The 18,025-nt window shown below is 36.3% G+C and overlaps 1 protein-coding gene across 2 annotated transcripts in view; it reads right to left on the bottom strand.

Annotated features, from left to right (window-relative positions):
- Positions 1-3,104: 3,104 nt before the first annotated feature.
- LOC147524090 (MraZ) overlaps positions 3,105-18,025 on the bottom strand; it is a 28,064-nt gene continuing 13,143 nt past the window's right edge. For both annotated transcript variants that reach the window (XM_086601805.1, XM_086601813.1), the window contains exons 8-23: positions 17,401-17,456; positions 17,203-17,302; positions 16,845-16,962; positions 16,448-16,657; positions 13,425-13,749; positions 12,643-12,736; positions 10,149-10,257; positions 9,795-10,057; positions 9,550-9,677; positions 8,950-9,184; positions 8,163-8,348; positions 7,784-8,070; positions 5,457-5,664; positions 5,130-5,369; positions 4,174-4,244; positions 3,105-3,482 (exon numbers count right to left, since the gene is read on the bottom strand). In XM_086601805.1, coding sequence (XP_086457931.1) covers positions 3,320-3,482; positions 4,174-4,244; positions 5,130-5,369; positions 5,457-5,664; positions 7,784-8,070; positions 8,163-8,348; positions 8,950-9,184; positions 9,550-9,677; positions 9,795-10,057; positions 10,149-10,257; positions 12,643-12,736; positions 13,425-13,749; positions 16,448-16,657; positions 16,845-16,962; positions 17,203-17,302; positions 17,401-17,456 — 2,793 coding nt within the window. In that variant the 3' untranslated portion in view covers positions 3,105-3,319. The remainder of the gene's footprint in view (positions 3,483-4,173; positions 4,245-5,129; positions 5,370-5,456; positions 5,665-7,783; positions 8,071-8,162; positions 8,349-8,949; positions 9,185-9,549; positions 9,678-9,794; positions 10,058-10,148; positions 10,258-12,642; positions 12,737-13,424; positions 13,750-16,447; positions 16,658-16,844; positions 16,963-17,202; positions 17,303-17,400; positions 17,457-18,025) is intronic.

Below are 18,025 nucleotides of genomic sequence, written 5' to 3'. Positions count from 1 at the left end.
AAAACCCTTAAAAGCCATATCATAAAAGAATCAACTTAAATTGCACAATCCCCATAATTATCAGCCATCACTTTATTAATAGGCTATCTTCCGTCCAAAACAAAAACATCAACAAACTCTAAGAATAAAAGTCTCCAATATCGTATTCTCATGTCATATAAATATGAAACTACGTTATTACATACTTCCAACAAGAATCGGATCTAATAAAAAAAACTAATGAACTGCTCCAGGCAAGAATCCAAATCACACGCCGCGGTTCCACTGCCTTCCACCTATGTTTCCAAAAACACACCCACGTTGCCAAAACAAAGCAAACATGGGTCAGCAAAATGGAATTTGCTGGTATGAGCTGAGTAGACTAACCACAAATAAAAATTTCCAGTCTTTATTTATCAAACTAACACTTTAAATATATCATAACTTAATCATTCTCAGCTTGGAAGACAGGTAGTTCCGTCATTTCAATCGGCATAGTTTCTTTCCAAGCAAGACTTCCATTTCATTAACTCATTATAATAACTTGTTTTAATAACTAAGTAATTGAATTAAAACTTACCGATATTCATTTCTGTATAAGGGTAGGACCGCGTCTCTGCACAAAATATTATTAAGTCCTACCCTTCTGCAAACGAAAGTTAGAAATTCTAAATAACATATGTAGATATTCTATATGTATTCAAATGTAAGCCCAAACACACTCGCATAATCAAATTAATTTCTCTTATCAATTAATCAATTTCTTTTTCTTATACACCCACTGATTCGACCCAAGCCCAATCCAAAACAAAACTCACGTACTGTTCACCTTCTTCCCCCCTCACCAGCTCGCCACTTCCACCGATCAGCCACCACTAGCCTCCACTAGTCCGCCACCCTCACTCCAGTGGTTTGGTTCCTTGCGAAAACCCCTACCCAATGATACCAACAAAACAAGATTCCCACTCATATGCTAGGTCATCTCTTCCCCACTTCCTCCACCACTACAAAGCTCGCTGGACCACCACTCACCTCCCAACAGTTCGGTTTCGCTTCCTACCAAAAACCTAATCTAACTATACCAACAAATCGCGATATCTAGGGGTGCAAACGGATATGTTTGGATGCGGATATGGCTGTATTCAAATTCGAATCCGAAAATTTATACCGATATCCGAATCCGAATCCGACGGATATTAAAAAAATTATCCGAATCCGATTTCAGATATCCGAAACGGATATCGGATAATATCCGATCCAAAAATTAAAATTAATTAAAATTTTATTTGTTTTGAATAATTCATTTTACCACTATAAAAACTAGTATAAATATTATATTTGTCATTTATTATTATTATTTTGTTATTATAGTTTTATTATTAGTTTATGATTGTATATAATATTTTGTACAATAAAAAATGAATAAATTAATTATATATAATAACTATTAATTTTTTAAATCGGATCGGATATTATCAGATGCGGATATGTCGATATCGAATCCATTATCCAAAACCGATTCGGACATAAAAAATATCCCTAATCGAATCCGAATCCAAAATTTTCGGATAATATCTGATTTTTCGAATACGAATTCGAATCGGATTCGAATATTTGGATATCCACTTGCACCCCTAGCGATATCCCCCACTCTTCCAAATTGCGATATCGATGGCCATTAACGTTTCTTCAAGCTTCAATCGCCCCTCTCCAGCACCCATTCAAACCAAACATCAATTCCATACCCAACACTTCACCACAACAACCAAACATCATCAATCATAACCACAACAGTTTAACATCACCACAAAATTCAAACAAAACAAATTATTCCAACAAAACAAAACAGGACGATTTGGTTCTTTTGACGAAAACGCGAAAGCGCTTAGCCAATACATAAATCGACCAATTGTTTACAGCAACAATCGATTTATTACCCTCGTTTTATCACTGGATATGGACGAGTTTTCCAGAGACAGACGGTTCTTCAAACAATAGTTAAGATGTATATGCAGTTAACACTAAATAGTATACAGTATAAAACAGAATCTTACAATAGTATGTGAGCAGTAAAAATCATATATTTTTCTATCATGCAATCTACAGTAAACGAGAACTTTATAAAAACATAATATATCTATTCACCCGTAACACGCTCCGACTATCAGCTAGCTATCAGAAAAATCTTCCTTTTCTTCTTTCAGTATAACCCACATTTTTTTTTTCTGTATAAAACACTTTGTGTTATTCTACCAAAAACTCTACGTGAGAATCTTCTTTTTAGTTTTAAAAACCCCCCACCGAAAAACAATGATGAAAGTTATCTCTTTACCTACAGGGTTTTTATCCTTAACTAATAGTTATCATATATCTTGTTTTGGCTATTATTATTATTATTTTTATATAAAAAAAAAAAAAGGCGGAGTGTTATAAGCTCTCTCCTAAGAGATTCACATGAACTCTTTAAGAAACGTCGAAAACATACTATCAGAAAGGTCAGCACTGTTACTTTCGGTGCAGGTCCAGTGGGATGGGTCAAATTTTTACATGAGGCACTAGAAGAATGTTATTGACACTTTTAGCCTGTGAGGAAGCCAACTTTTCCACTACAAGACTACTTTGTCGCACATAATTCTTACTTTGCTAAAAGGACAATAAGAGTAAGACATCCTTGCTTTTAGAAAATATATCTGCTGTGCTACCAAAACTAACCAAGTATACAAGGGATAGTTGGATAAATTGGATCAACATCTTATATTTCTAGCCCAGAAAAGCTGAAAATAAAATCAATCAGGTTGCCCACGACGATTTTGCTCCCGATGCCCCGGGATGTTGAGCATTAGAAAATGATGGCTTTTAAATTTTCATGCAGTCATCATGTGCATTTCATTAAAATTCAAGTTTGGCCTAACCACTCATAGTCTCATATTCACCAAACTTGTTATGGTCAAAGGAATATCTCGCCTGAGTTTTCAACTTTAACTGTTAGTTAGTGCAGTAGTGCCCGAAGACGAGAGCACATTCTGTGATATATTATGAGTATACATGGGTTATTCCCGATGGGGAGTATGGCTGGGAAAAAGCAATGTCAGTCTAGTACTCTAGTAGTAAAACGATGTCAGTAGTAAGAGTAACAAACTTGTATATATATCCGAGATTTCTAGGTACAAACAAACACTAGTACACCTGCACACAAAATTCTTTCTTTTTTTCCGCTATAGAATGATGATGCTACTGTTCTTACAAATGAACTGCCGATAGCGCAACCCAATAACTATTCTTTACAAATATAAACATATTTACAATGAGGTAATCACAAACAACCATGTATAAATTTCTTTCATCTCGACACCACTTCGTGAGTCCAGAAGCTCTCAGGATCTTGACTGAAGAGAGAAGGGTCATCAATCTCTAGATTTGCTATATGCCAGTTAACGAATCGAGCTTGCATTGTCTTAACTAAAAGAAGGACAGTCGGTAGAATCCACCATTTTTCATCTTCCCTGTGAAAAGAAAGACAATAACACAAAACACATTAGACTATCAACAGCGGAAGACCGACTTAATTATATTTTGATTTGCGATGGTGTGGAGGGGTTCGGATTGGGTTTTCTAGTCTCACATTATTATATGCTCAGTTTCTACTTTTTTCTAGCATATATCGACAATCTTGTAACAATGATACAAGTAACACTCAACTTCATCCTTTTCATTGATTCTAAATGTTTGTTGGATTAAAAAATTATAGCTTGTAACATCGGAATAAGGACAGGTTACTTGCCATTGTATCAGTTACACATTTTAACCGCTACAAATAAGCCGCTGACAAGAAACTATACAGAAAGTTGATCCATCACTGACAACCTCTAAACTTAATATTCCTTATCAGTATTCTACCTATAAGCATTCTATTCAGTTAATGAACACAAAAAGAATTCATGTAATTGTTTATTTTCTGCTCAGAACAAATGCTAGTTGATAGAAAATTAAGTGTAACCTTTGCAAAAAGAAAACAAGTTTGGAAGTCTGGAGTGTCGTAATTCATGTATCAACATTTGGAGATACTTGTGACCTAGCATTAAAGCAATGAAATGAGAGTATCGCATACACCCTTGTGTAAAACATTTCAAGTTCAAAGACATCTCTGTTAAAAAGTTGGTTGGTAGTATGTCACGAAGAATTCAAAGACCATACCTTCTGAGATTCCATTCAGTAGAATAAGAGGAAAATCCAATATGGCAAATACCACAAACAAACGCCACAAACTGCAAAAGCGCAAAATAATCATAAGAATTAAGAAATAGAACACATGCTTGGAGCTTGGTGTTAATATTATTTTTGCATTTGTGATTAGGTATATGGGGGGATGGCATCTATATGTTTTGTTGGTTTAGTCATTGTAGTTTCAAGCTTGGAATATGCATAATCTGTATATTTCAGCTTGAAAGGGAGTGTTGAGAAGTATGATAAGTAGCACATTAGAGTATGGGGTTTAGTCCTGCATTGATTAGTTAGCAGTCATAGTATGTGTACTCCCCTAATATTAGGAGAGTCAATCCCTATGTAAAAGTAACTTTCCTTATCCAATATAATTAAGAAGTTCTACTAAAACTAAGGTTGTGTTTGATAGGAGCTATGACAAAGACAAATTTAGTCACCATTTGCCAATGGCAAATCTGTCATGGTAATCAAAGTAGCAATTACAAATAGTTTGTGGCAAATCTAGATCTGTTGCTGTTTGATTACATGATAACAAATAGTTTGTGGCAAACTTGTGTGTAATTTGCTGTGGCAAAATTTACATAGCTCCCCCCTGAGTAAATTTTGCCATCAAAATCATGGAAAATCACTAGTTGTGGCAAAAATCAAAAACATTTGCCACAGGTCAGAAATCATATCTAACAGTGGCAAATAGTGGCAAATGTGTGAATAGTGTTATTTGCCATGATTTGCATTTGCCACAGCTCCTATCAAACACAATCTACCAGACAAAAAATTATATTTGAACTTGGTTTTTTGCCCAACTCTTTATATATACATGGCTTCGGTACATAAGCTACAAGTAAATGCCAATAAAAGGAATAACTTTGGATAAAAGTCAACTCATTTAGTTTGAAAAAATATGGAATGAATAAAGAGCTCAAACTTACAATATTTGAAAGTGACGTTGCATTCCACAATGCATAAACACGAGCAAGTGGGGCCCTTTTGGGACCCCGCGTGAAAAGAGCATTCAAACCCGCAGGAAATGGAGAAAGCAACGATAGAGGTAAAATTAGTATGAAGGCAAGAAATGCCCCAAGAGAAATCCAGTAGAGTTGAAACAGAGTGAGGAGGGTGATAGCAAGATCTCCCAGAAGCATGATACACATCAAGAGCTGTAGGGTATCCTGAAATACACACAATTCTATATATTAAATGATGTCAAACTCGCAACAACTAAGACAATATGAGCACAGTGTGATTCGGTGCTTCACCTGCAGGCCAATTGGCCTCGTGTTGTGTAAAAAAAGACAAAATGGGAAAAGGATGTTTCTCCTATTGTCCAACGATTTTAGCGTAGCATCATTTATCATTCCCCCATTCATTCCCCCACTAATTCTTTTAGGAGACAATGCATGGGTGCTGTATGAAAGGTTTTCTTGCAACTTCTGCACATTCTTACACGCAAGAGCCAAGTTTTTCCTGCAATAAGATGTCAATGGGAAAATGAATTTTATTCACATTACCCTAATGCGAAGATATGAAATACATGGATTTAATATTTTCCAGTGAAGATTCAGACAGAACAAGTTGTTCAGTATTTTTTGAGCAAAAACATTATAGACTTCCCTACTGCCAGTGTGTATTTCATCTGACTTTCAGTATGATATCCACACAGACACTAAGCCCATAAGTGATGGCAGTTATAGAAAAAGTTCTTTCCAGTAAAAACTTAGATGCGGACATAATAGAGTAAACGAGCCCCTCGGCGGAAGGCCGAATGGGCATCCAAGCGAAGCAACAAAGCAATAGGGACAACAATGAAGCTTCTCTAGTTATGAGACCTAAAATGTACAGGATCAAGACCTAGCTCCTACTGCTACTAAAACAAAATATATCGACTGCTGCATCACAGAGGGAATCGTTCCTAGGCTGCTAGCAATCTAATTTTGATATTATTTGGAAATATGGGAGAAAAGAACTCTAAGAAAATAAGCTCAATTGCAAGAAGTTAGGGGGAGGCATATTTTCAAGTGGTGTATTGTTCTAATAAATTCAGGAAGGATATAGATTAGGAGAAAGCATATTTTCTTCTCTGACCATTCTTGAAAATAAGATCAATTGCATGAGAAAATAAACTCGAGTTATTTCAAGTGGTGTATTGTTCTAATAAATTCAGGAAGGATTTAAACTAGGATGCATATTTTCTTCTCAGACCATTTTTTGTGAATGATACCAATGAATCACCAAGAGATAGAGTAGGGGACTTGGAGGGGTGGATCTGTTAATGTATATAGACTTCCATATAATGTTTATCATTCTTATTTCTTGAGTCTGTGGAAAGGAGATTTGGGCCTCAGCTAACAAATAAGGATCACATATAGAACATGTACAGGTTCTTACTTCCCTTTATGTTTGAAAAAGCTAGAAGGGCTGAGAGTTTTGATGTTTGAGATAATGAATCCATACACCCGTTGTGTTTCATAGTTACTGTTAGCTACAATGCAACAAGATGAGCTCATGTCTATGGATTAGTAAACTTAAGATGTTCAAGAAAAGATGGTCAAGAAGATGCCACCATCATTTGCTAACGACAGAATTATCTCTCTAACTGGAATTGGTTGACGAAGAAAACATAAGATTTTGAGAAGTTCACAAAAGCACACTGCTTCAACACTGTTCAAATTGCATACTTTCTCAGAAGGTCCATGTACAAGCCAAATACAGATACTTTCACTGAGGAGACGAGACAAAAGAAAAATTCAGGCAAATGAATCAGGCTCACACCTCTTGCCCCTTCCAGACTGAGTGAAGGTGCTTCATCAGAGAAGTGACAATAGTAAGGGTGCACCAAAATCTCACTATCAGCTTTAGGTGCGCACACGGTGAGACGTGACCCTATTCTAGGGTATGAATGACATCAAATTTGTAAGGGTTAACTAGTATTACCCCCCCACTAGATGAGCCAATTAGGATTTCCCCCCCACTAGATGGGAAATTAGGGTCTCCCCCTAAACACACGGTCAACTTGGTTTGACCGTTAACTTTCAAGTCAAACAATATTGTTTTCAAAAAGAAAATATTCAATTTTAATTAGGTGGGGGCATTTATGTCATTTTTAGTTGTTTGACTTGAAAGTTAACGGTCAAACCAAGTTGACCGTGTGTTTAGGGGGGAGACTCTAATTTCCTATCTAGTGGGGGGGAAATCCTAATTGGCTCATCTAGTGGGGGGGTAACACTAGTTCACCCAATTTGTAATGGTTATTTGTCAGTTAAATATAATGTTTCCAGATAAATCCAGCTCCTCTAAAACTGAGATGTGTGTAGTGTATATCTCGATAAACTTTAACGGTGGATGAACACGGATGCAGGATTTGATCCCTCAACTCAGTTTTATAAGAGCTGATCTCTTTCCAGATACTATCTTTCCATCAAGTTCAAACTTTCAAAAAATTAAAAGATATGATTCAGAATGTTTCAAGAGTCCCAACATTTTCAATGACTTCTTGAACAAAACAATGAAACATGATGAGATTTAACTTTGAATACATATGGTGTCCGCGCAATGAAAATCTTAAATATGATATACTGAAAGATACCTGACATGTACGTCGCCTCTTGAGTCCAATGAATCAGATTGGTGCTGGTGATAGAGAGAATAATCATCAACTACAACCAAAATACCTAATTGGTAGTAACCAGAAGCAGTAGCCTGGAACCATCCCAGTTCAATTCTTACTCCATGCAACTCTAGCTGGGGATTTCCATGGCTACTAACCCATTTAAGAGCAGGAAGTAGTGCCGAACGGATACGTCCTTTTCTCACTGTTCTTAACTGGCCATTTAAACCAGCAACCAAGCGATTCCAGATTGATGCAGGGACGTGCTAAAAAGAAACGATATTTCTTAGTAGTGAGATATAAAATTATGTCTGAAAACATATGTCAATAGTTAATACATGAGAAAAAAGGGAAAAACCTGATCAAGTAGGTTGGTAAGCAAAGAGTCACTTCGGAAATTGTAAGGCGACATATAGCTTCCATCCCCACCAAAGATTATACACATAGGGAATCTATGCTTTATGGAAGCTACATCTAGTCGCTTCTCGTCACCACCGAGGAAGAAATCAATGTACGCAACCATCAAGTCTGGTGTGGCCCCAACCTGGCAATTTTTACCACTTAAGTGAATAATAATAAGAATAGTATACTTGCTCTCAGAAGGTCATAGCAATCTAAATTTAGGGAATGCTATCATGTTGGTTTCTGGATTAACACCAGAAGAACAGAAAAATGTATCACGTACTCTGTTTCGTTGAAAACTATAGGACAAGGGCTTGTATATACAAAACTATAGGACAAGGGCGACTGCAATTAAATTCGTTTTTCTGACATTTTAATCTTTTGCGATGCAATTCAATGAGACCACCCCCAGTCCTTACAGGAAGTTTCCAGGGCAGACAACATCTAACATATAGTTTTTTTTTTGGTTAGAACTTCTTTCTCTGAATCCTTAAATTCTCTATTCCCCTTGTGAAGGTGGGAATCGAACCCAAGACCTTGGGCCCAACCTCCCAAATCTTCACCAGTAAGCCACTGGCCTTCACTTTATTTTGTTCTTAGCATCTGGTTGATCAAATGACACACCCAGACAGCAGCATCTTTTGTGTGCTGACATGGATTCCCTCTCATATAGCTAAACTTACGCTGAAAATAACTCTGCACGCTTGATAAGCAGACAATAGTATGTAAAAAGAAAATTAAACCTTCAAGCCTTTGTAAAGAGCCCGTGATCTGCAAGAGCGGAGACATGAATGATCATATTCAGACTTCACATATTCTTGAAGACGATGGATTTTCTTTCGTCGCCGCCACAGTTGCCAAGACCAGGCACAAGGATAAGCAAGCACTGAGAGTATGCTGTGTATTGATCCTTCCCACCACTCATATGTAGACACTGAGTTGATCTCATCAATGAATCTATTGAAAGCATCTTCATACCTGATGCACATGATACACATTTAAAAACAAACAGTACAATATATAACTAGAATGAGTATAACATCACATTATCACAACAAGGTTAACAGGGTTTAAACCATATGCTTTCACGAGTACGTCGTCAACCGTGTCCAAGTCACAGGTAATTGATAGATATTCTGAGTTACTTGTAATTGGTAGGAAACTTTGACCCAATGAGGTAGAACAAAGCAGTACAATGTTGTATCATTCGAAGGCTAAAAGCATGTAATCATGTCGAAATTTAGACCGCAATTTGTGTGTTCAATGATTTTTTTCACATCCTACCACGTCTTTAGCACATCACTATAATGACTTAAGGCCCTTGTAAGAAGAAGATATCTTACACAATGTCAATAATTGCATCAGGAGGAGAGTACGGAAGGTGCCATGGCTCCCTGAAGGTATTAGGACCCATAAAATACATCCTGTGCACGTGATTATGAATTTCTTCAGCTCTGCTGGTCCCACGTACCTGGATTGGTGGCAAACATCACGGAAAATACAGTCAGGAGTCAGGATACAGCTACCAAATATTTGGTGAATATTAAAAAAATGGAAATGGGGCGAGATTATTTAAATGTGGAGGTACCTCTGCCAGGGAGAGTAGATGTGGGGACTGCTGATGGTTATTGCGTTCTATAGAAGTACGATAAGTATAATCTGATCCAACAAATTTAATCCTTAAAGTACTTAAGAGAAGAGATAGCAGCACTAAAATAAATGACAAAAGAAATCCAAATGGTATAGGTCCTCCAAAAGTGTATATGAGCTCTTCAAGGGGTGTAAAGCACTTTGGCATCCTATACTTCTCCGATATACATTTATATGGACAAGAGGGCTGAGGAACTCCTCCTGCAGTAAATATGTATCATAGTTAAGAGTTTCTCATCAGCAAAGAAGAGATTGTTTTTAAGTGTATGTAGTTGACATCCATCTAGATCACCTCGAACATATATAAACACTGCACGACTGGGGAGTAACTCTAAAGGGCAAGAAGTACAGAGATACTGTTCAGAGCCATCAACATCTTTATAAGTGCCAACAGGGCATTCCTGATATACACAATGAAAGGTGTGCAGTAAGAGTCGACTCTAGTTCAAAGTCTTTAAGCATAAAAATGAGAAAATAACTTAAAAGTCTAAGATAAACAACAATCTAGGTTCTATGACAGATTCCCTACCAATGTGGGACTAAATTTAAGATAAAAGTGTGGTAGATCATTATAGTATATCTAGGATATATGCCAGATTCCCTACCAATGTGGGACTAAACCCGCATTGCAAATTAAAATCCCACCACCCTAGAAATGAGTTCCTCACTTTGGTACCAAATTTGTAACAACCCCATTTCATGGCATGCACCAACATAGTCCCAACTTAGCTACCAAAGGCCCAAAGCGCATCAGGGGTGTGTGGTTTCCCATAAATGGCATTGACACACGTTTTTCATAGATCATTACAAATACGACAACCTAGGGCAGCTTCCTTACTGATATAGGACCAAACCCACATCACAGTTATGTGCCTATAAGAGATATATGGGTTCAAATTTTAAGGGACCGTATGAGAAACAAGTTGATGTAGGAAAACATACATATGCTTTAGGTGCACAAGAAATAGAAGTACAATTATTTTAGTATGTTTCTAGAAGATTTTTAACTTTGAGTCTAAGTTATTTCTAAGTTTGTGCCTGATTAGAATTAGAATTAGTTTATATTTTCAATTACTTGGAATCTAAGTAACCATATCTATAAATATGTCTTCTCTGTTGTTTTGTAGAACCAAGTCAACCAACTATTATGAGTATCAATTGAATTGAAGCTTATTTTATATAACTTATCTTTCCTATCATCTCTATTCTACTCTTTATCTTCAACTTATTCTTAATCTAATAAATTTCTTATCTCTCATTAATCAAGATTTACACATCCCTTTCTTACAAGATACTACATTCAATCTTCATAACAAGTGCCTTGAGAAACCCAGTCCCTAATTATTAGACAATTCCATTCTAATATATTGCTTTTGTATACACATATACAAAGCATGTTAATGCAATAAACAACATACGAAAGAACTCACATACTACAGAGGACTGTTTTGTGCACTCAATGTATGCTTTTGTTAAACATTATGAGCATCCAACATAAAACCAATTGGCCATAGGTGGAGAGGCCTAGGAACATTTATACTATACTGCAAGTCTTCACACATCCCATGTGGGACTATAACAAATATCACAACACATGTGGCATTATTTGAGCCTAACATGTGAACAACATACATGCGTGACGTGGAGTAAACAGGTCCCTTGGGCCAAACATAATAGTCTGCTCTGATACCACATTAAACATTATGAGCATCTAACTTAAAACCAATTGGTCATAAGTGGAGCGGCCTAGAAATATTTATTATATAATGCAAGTATTCACATATTTTATGTGGGACTATAACAAGCATCTCAACCGCTATTAAATACACGTTTGATCAAAACCACACAATGATTTTACAGATATTATGAATATGAAGCTCATATCCCCTAGCATACTATCAACATCACTCTTGTTTAGTTGTGAATTTATGAAGACTAATTAATTTACCATTGCGATTATACTCCCAAATCGGAGTATCTAAAAGCGTGGAAATATATAAAATTGTTTTTAAGTAGGATTCCCAAATTTAATATTGTATCAGAGCCGACTATTTCTACTCCTCACCACCCATTTAAAAATTGTCTAAGTATTTGGCCAAGGATATGCCACACATGAAGGGGAGTGCTGAGATTTATAATCCCCTATCGAGATTCTAAAGCTCCCATTATCATTTATAAAATCATGGGGCCTCTCCACTTATTACCAATTGGTTTTGGAGTTGGATGCTCAAATTTTTTATTCTAATTATCTCCACCCCCACCCCGTTTTCGTGAAGGTTGGAATTGATCCCAATACCTTCCCTTATGTCCTGACCGGTAGGCCACCATATACTTTCAGGTGCTCACTCCCCTTCTTTTGTCATGCACATAAATTAGGGTTGTGATGGTTGATTGATAATTTCAGGAAGGTGAGATGTTGCTTGGGAATTGGCATATGGTGACCATATCTTTCATCTTCTTTTCATTCACAAAATTTTCATTCTCCTTTTAGTGGTGTTAACTTGGATTAAAAAGCTGAAGGATTTGAAAAAAAAAAGTAAAAGGAAAAAAAGAAAGAAAAGATGTGGGAAGGACAACAAACGTATCAAGTTAGATACTTAGATCCCACGTACAAAAAATGGTTTGAACACCTAGATTGATGACTCACATGAAACCAGCAAAAGATCTGAAATATATAAGGAGCATTTAGCACAAATAAAAAGGAACCATATGAGGATGGAATACAAAGGGAGCATTTCAGCACAAATAGAAAAGTAATCATAAGAGGATGTCAATTGAGAGCATACAATGCAGAATGTACCATACAACCCTTTAGGACACTTATTTCCCGTCACCGTGCCTTTTTCCCCATTACGACCACCATTGCTCCCAGCTCCACCACTGTAAGAGATAAAACCAGAGAAAAGAATTACTCAATGTAACAGAATCCAATGACCATAAGAACAGATCCTAAGGTCAGAAACAAAAAAATCAGTTGCTTGTCAGAAATTTTAAAATGCTCAACTGACACTACGGTTTGAGAAATTGCTAAGCAGAAAGAAAGGGCTCTCCTGCATCACTTAAGCTTACAACTGAAACTCAAGATGAAGTGCTGCAAGCGAGCAAAGAACTCTACTAGCCTATTCTAAGGTTAGAACCTTCAAACCTATAAGTCAATATAGCTCGCTTACATTTGTTACCCAAAATCAAGCAAAGACATCAAAACGTAACAAAAACAAAAATTATTGTTCATATAAACATTTATATATCAATATGCCACATAAAATAAATATGACATATAGACTACTGGAGTGGAGACACATAAATTAGTACTGTTGAGAATGTATTATGTGTGTGTGTGTTTAGTCCCATATCAGAGAGCTAGGAGTTTTGTCACATGCTCCCTCCTTACTTAGGAGAGTGAGCCCTATGTAATTGTTTACCTTGCTTAAATAGGGACATTTCAGAACTTTTACAATTACAATAAAGACATTTTACACCAAACAAATAGTGCTGTTTTTATCAAAATAGATATTCACTCCTGATGCCTTATTCAAGATTTCTGCTATATTTTTCATGGGAAACGCACCTAACGTTGATGGAACCATTTATAGTCGCAATTGGAAAGTACTCATTTCCCATGGCTATATTGTACCAGTCAAAATGAACTCTCCCACCTCCACCTCCACCACCACCAACAGCACCACCATTGCCTCCAGAAACAGATAAAGACGAAGAGTCCTCAAGTGTAAGTGATTGAAGGAAAAGAAGAACGGTTCCACCAGAACCACCACCAAGTCCACCCTTCATAGTATCATAGCCGTTGTTTGTTGCTTTATGAAAGCTTTGACCATCAGCACTTAAAAGGCCAAACACATGAAGATTTGAAAGTGGCCATTGACTGGAACCCATCACTAAAATAAAGCAATGCAATCATCAGTGAAAAAATTATTACATAAATCTTTTCAGGCTAAGCCATAGCAGTTGATGATTTTCGGACCAAACATTTGTAAGAAATTAGGGCAGTTATTATACTTGTAAACTATACGATCTAAACTTCCAGATACAGTAGAACATCAACAAATCATCTCCGATTTCCAAACCAGTACCTCCCATCTTATAACATTGTAATCCAGGCAATGATCATATAACATAGTTACTAACATGGGGTCACAACTCAAGTGGAAATAAAAACTACCTGTAAAGTTTGAGGACCTAAAGGGATACATTTCATGCGAGTTGCAGAACTTAACCAAAATACAAGCTCAGCCAGATCTAGTAAACATGCAAAACATCAGTTCAAAGAACAAAAGATAACAGGTTATTCTACGCAGTCAAGGATAGTAGGAAAAAGTATAAAGACGCCTCAAAGGCCTTTTTTCTCAGACGCATTGAGGCAGTTCGGTATAATCCACTCCCACAAGTTTAGAGCACTCCAAGGGAAACTCTTATACACTTGAAGCAACCCCACAAATACATCTCGAAATCTTATCTGACTTTCGGCTTTTATTTTTCATTTGTCGCCAAAACACAATTGAATAATGATTGAATGTGTTCAGAGTTTACATGTGTTTGGCTCGGAAATGGTTGCAATTGGACAAGATATATAAACTCTAAAGTGAAAACTGGCTTATTTTTCTTATTAGTGAAACACAAGCCCCAAGTCTTCATCAAAACTTTTGGAATTAATGATACTTTGTCACTGAAAAAAACTCTTTAAGATAAAGCCCTCATTGATTGGATGACAAAGGGTGGCCGTATAAATACCCCAACTAATGGGATTGGCACCCGTTTAGTGAATTCCCTGGCATAGGCACCCCTCCATTTATGATATAAGCTGATGTGTACACTTCATTAATTATATATGTTGTTGTACACCCCTCCATTCTCACAACAGCCAGCTCCTGCAGTTACTCACATGCTTGCGGCAGTGTGTTACCGTGAGTTTTGAGACATCACGGTATCCTTATGCTGTACGTTTTGGTATATCACAGTATCTCTATGTCGTGGGTGTTCAAAATTTGCAGTGAACAAAAAAAAAATTAAGTCCTTCGCGGCAAAGCTCTGCCATGATTTGCTTTGCTGTCACGGCACCTCACTGCTGTGGAATGTGGGAATTCACGGCACCTCACCATCCCATCCTTTTAGTCTTTTACCATAGGGGTGCCAATCCCATAAAGTGGGGTGAGTGAGGTGTAAATATCTTGCCCCATGACAAAAACCCCCACTAATAGCAGTTTACAAGAATTCTAGGATAGGCCGGTATGCAAATAGCTAAGAGGAAGACACAATGGTTGATTCAGATTGGTTTAGCCTCAATAAATTTTAAGTAGTTCAACTAATGACCGTAGTTTTGTACTATCAATTTTAGAATTTACTTCCATGTGCTCCAAATACTAATTCAACGCGTGGAAATAACAAATCAATATTACCATTGACTTTCATTCCATTTGTCACATGTATGCCAAACATATCAGTTCCCTCCATATGTTACCTCTTGGGACCAGCTTAATAACATATTACAAACAGCACTGACCACAAAATATTTGCAAGGGAAGTCAGAGGGGAATGAAGTCAAATAACCATGAAAAAATCACAAGAAAAAGAGAGAAAAACTTTGGTACATAGTGTTTAGGACTGAACTCACTCCTAAGCGGCTTCACACAACTAATTTTTCCTAGAATCAGGAACACAGCCATCTTGGCTTAATCATGGCTACTTGAATATTAGAAGAAAATCTAAAATACAATTTCCTTCATTATCTAAGTCCCTAACTTATAATAACAACCCCACCTTTTTGCCACATTTTTCTCTTGCCAAGAATCCAATTTGATATCCATTAAGTGAAAATTATTACCAATTTTTAATTACTACAATTTATCCAATAAATTAGACAACTAAATATTAAATATTTGTTTGGTTCTAGATGAGTTGATGTAATTAATTAAATTGAATTTACCAAATTTGGGATGGATTGCTAATATACTCAAGGTACTTTCTTGAGGAAAATTTATCGGATAGACTAATTAATTAAGACATTCTACGCATTTCATTGTTTCTTATAACTGGATTGATTAAACACTTTGAGGGAAAAATTATAATAATTATAAATGAATAAAGAGTTCACAAAAATGTAAAATTATTTTCTTTTTCCTATCATTTCACAATTTTAAATGTATGTGCAATTGGAGAATGTTTTTGTTATTTAAAGATAAAGATAACAAAAGATCAATTGTTTTCCTGGAAACTTGATTTTCCCTTAAATAAATTTGAAATAATTTTTTTTTTTTGGTTTTGAATATAAGCAACCATGGTTAAGCCAAGATGGTTGTGTAGTGATTCTAGGAAAAACTTCTGGTGTGAAGCCGCTTAGGAGCGAGTTTGGTCCTAAGCGTTATGGACCAATTTTTTTCTCAAAAAGATGTTGGCAAAGAAAGGCACTAGAACGTAGAAACAGGCTTGTCATTGAAAAATTAGACATATCAAAGCATGCCTTTTGCATCGAGTCGTAAAGACAAAAGGCTAAAAGAATATGTATTTAAAAAAATGAACTGCAACAATGTCATACATACTTATTGAGAACTAACAAAATTCGGATAAAAAATCTCTTACCTATCATTCCACCGCCGGTAACATTTCCATATGACCCACTAGGGCCCTGACTTCCACTACCTAACTCGCAAGGAAGATCAGCATCACCATATTGTTGACCCCCATCAGCTAAAAGGACGTTAGAAAAACCCGAGCCCCCTCTTCCACCATGTCCAGCACCACCTCCAGCTCCATTTGAAAAGTTTCCTTTACCGATGCCTTCTTCACAACCTGATTAAGGATTACCATTGAAATGGAAGCTCATAAACTACTACTTCCAAATCATAGATACAATTGAGCCTTGCCAAATGCATGGTGAATATAACAAAAAACAAAACCAACAGCAAAAGGAAAAGGAAAAAGATATAAAGTAGAAAGAAGTCACTGACGTTTTTTTGGTCTAGGCTTCAGATTTTACCTAATTCTGATGCAGTTATCATGCCACCTCTGTCGACAATGACAGTCCTTGCTCTGTGAATGTGGATAATGCTTCCTTTGACAAGGCCAGTAACACTAAGATCCTCAACCCGACAGATCTACAAGAATTAGAATTATATTGGGCAGTACACCATTCTTTTTTTTTTTTAAAATTAAGATTACACATAACAAATTAACAATATGATAATATCAAGTTTGGACGAATTGCATACAACTGGGTTGGAAGCTTTAATAAAGGCTAACAGCTCATTCATATATCAGAGTAACATAAGAAAAATTAAATGAAATAAGAAATATGATAGTATATATAAGGAGATTAAGGAATAAAGAATACATACTTGAAGAGAAAAAGACAATGTGTTATTGACATGGCAATCTTCTGGAGGAGTTAGCAAATCTGTTGGGCATACGTGACTCTCACATTGGGATTTAGTGGCCCTGAACACAGCTCATATCAGTAATAACAAAATATTCTAGAGTGCAAACAAACACTTTTTAGGGCAACATAAGAACTTCGGAACACAACGCAAACTCACAAGTTTCTACTAGTGCGATTGTCCAACGGAGCTTGAAGGATAGACCCCTCACCAACCTGTCCAGCAGTAAAAAAAATTCTAAACATTTCTCTTTTATACCAAATAGTACGAGCAGAACCACAAATTGAAGACACATCATTAACATACAACTACAGAAATTCAATGGAGAAGGTAGCACATCAACAGTATACATCCATAGCTGTTGGATACATCAGAAATTTGGGGCACTCAACACAATGATTTGGCATTTTATGGGAGTATATATCTCAACACACACCCTAACTTGTGGCGTAACTTAAGCCAAACATATGGATTAATTTTTTTGGGTGATGTATAAACATGGATTGTTGGGACAGATACAATAACATGCTCTGATATCATCTTAAATTTAGGGATCTAACTCAAAATCAATCGGCAATGAGTAAATGCCTAATGTGGGAATATTACATACTACAGTATCCCTTAGGTTACAATGGAGGAGAATGCATAATTACGGATATAATTCCTTATGATCAATAATAGCGTATAGAAGAAGAATCATATACATATTAGTGAGCATACTAAGTCAACATTTTAAACATGTTTTTTTTGGATTTTAAATTTTTTGAGGTGATATGGTTTTCTC

This window comes from Coptis chinensis, chromosome 1 (assembly GCF_015680905.1).
Source record: "Coptis chinensis isolate HL-2020 chromosome 1, ASM1568090v1, whole genome shotgun sequence".
NCBI classification, from domain to species: Eukaryota; Viridiplantae; Streptophyta; class Magnoliopsida; order Ranunculales; family Ranunculaceae; genus Coptis; species Coptis chinensis.
Note: the sequence above shows the minus strand (reverse complement) of the source record. Positions and strands in the feature narration are given on the sequence as shown.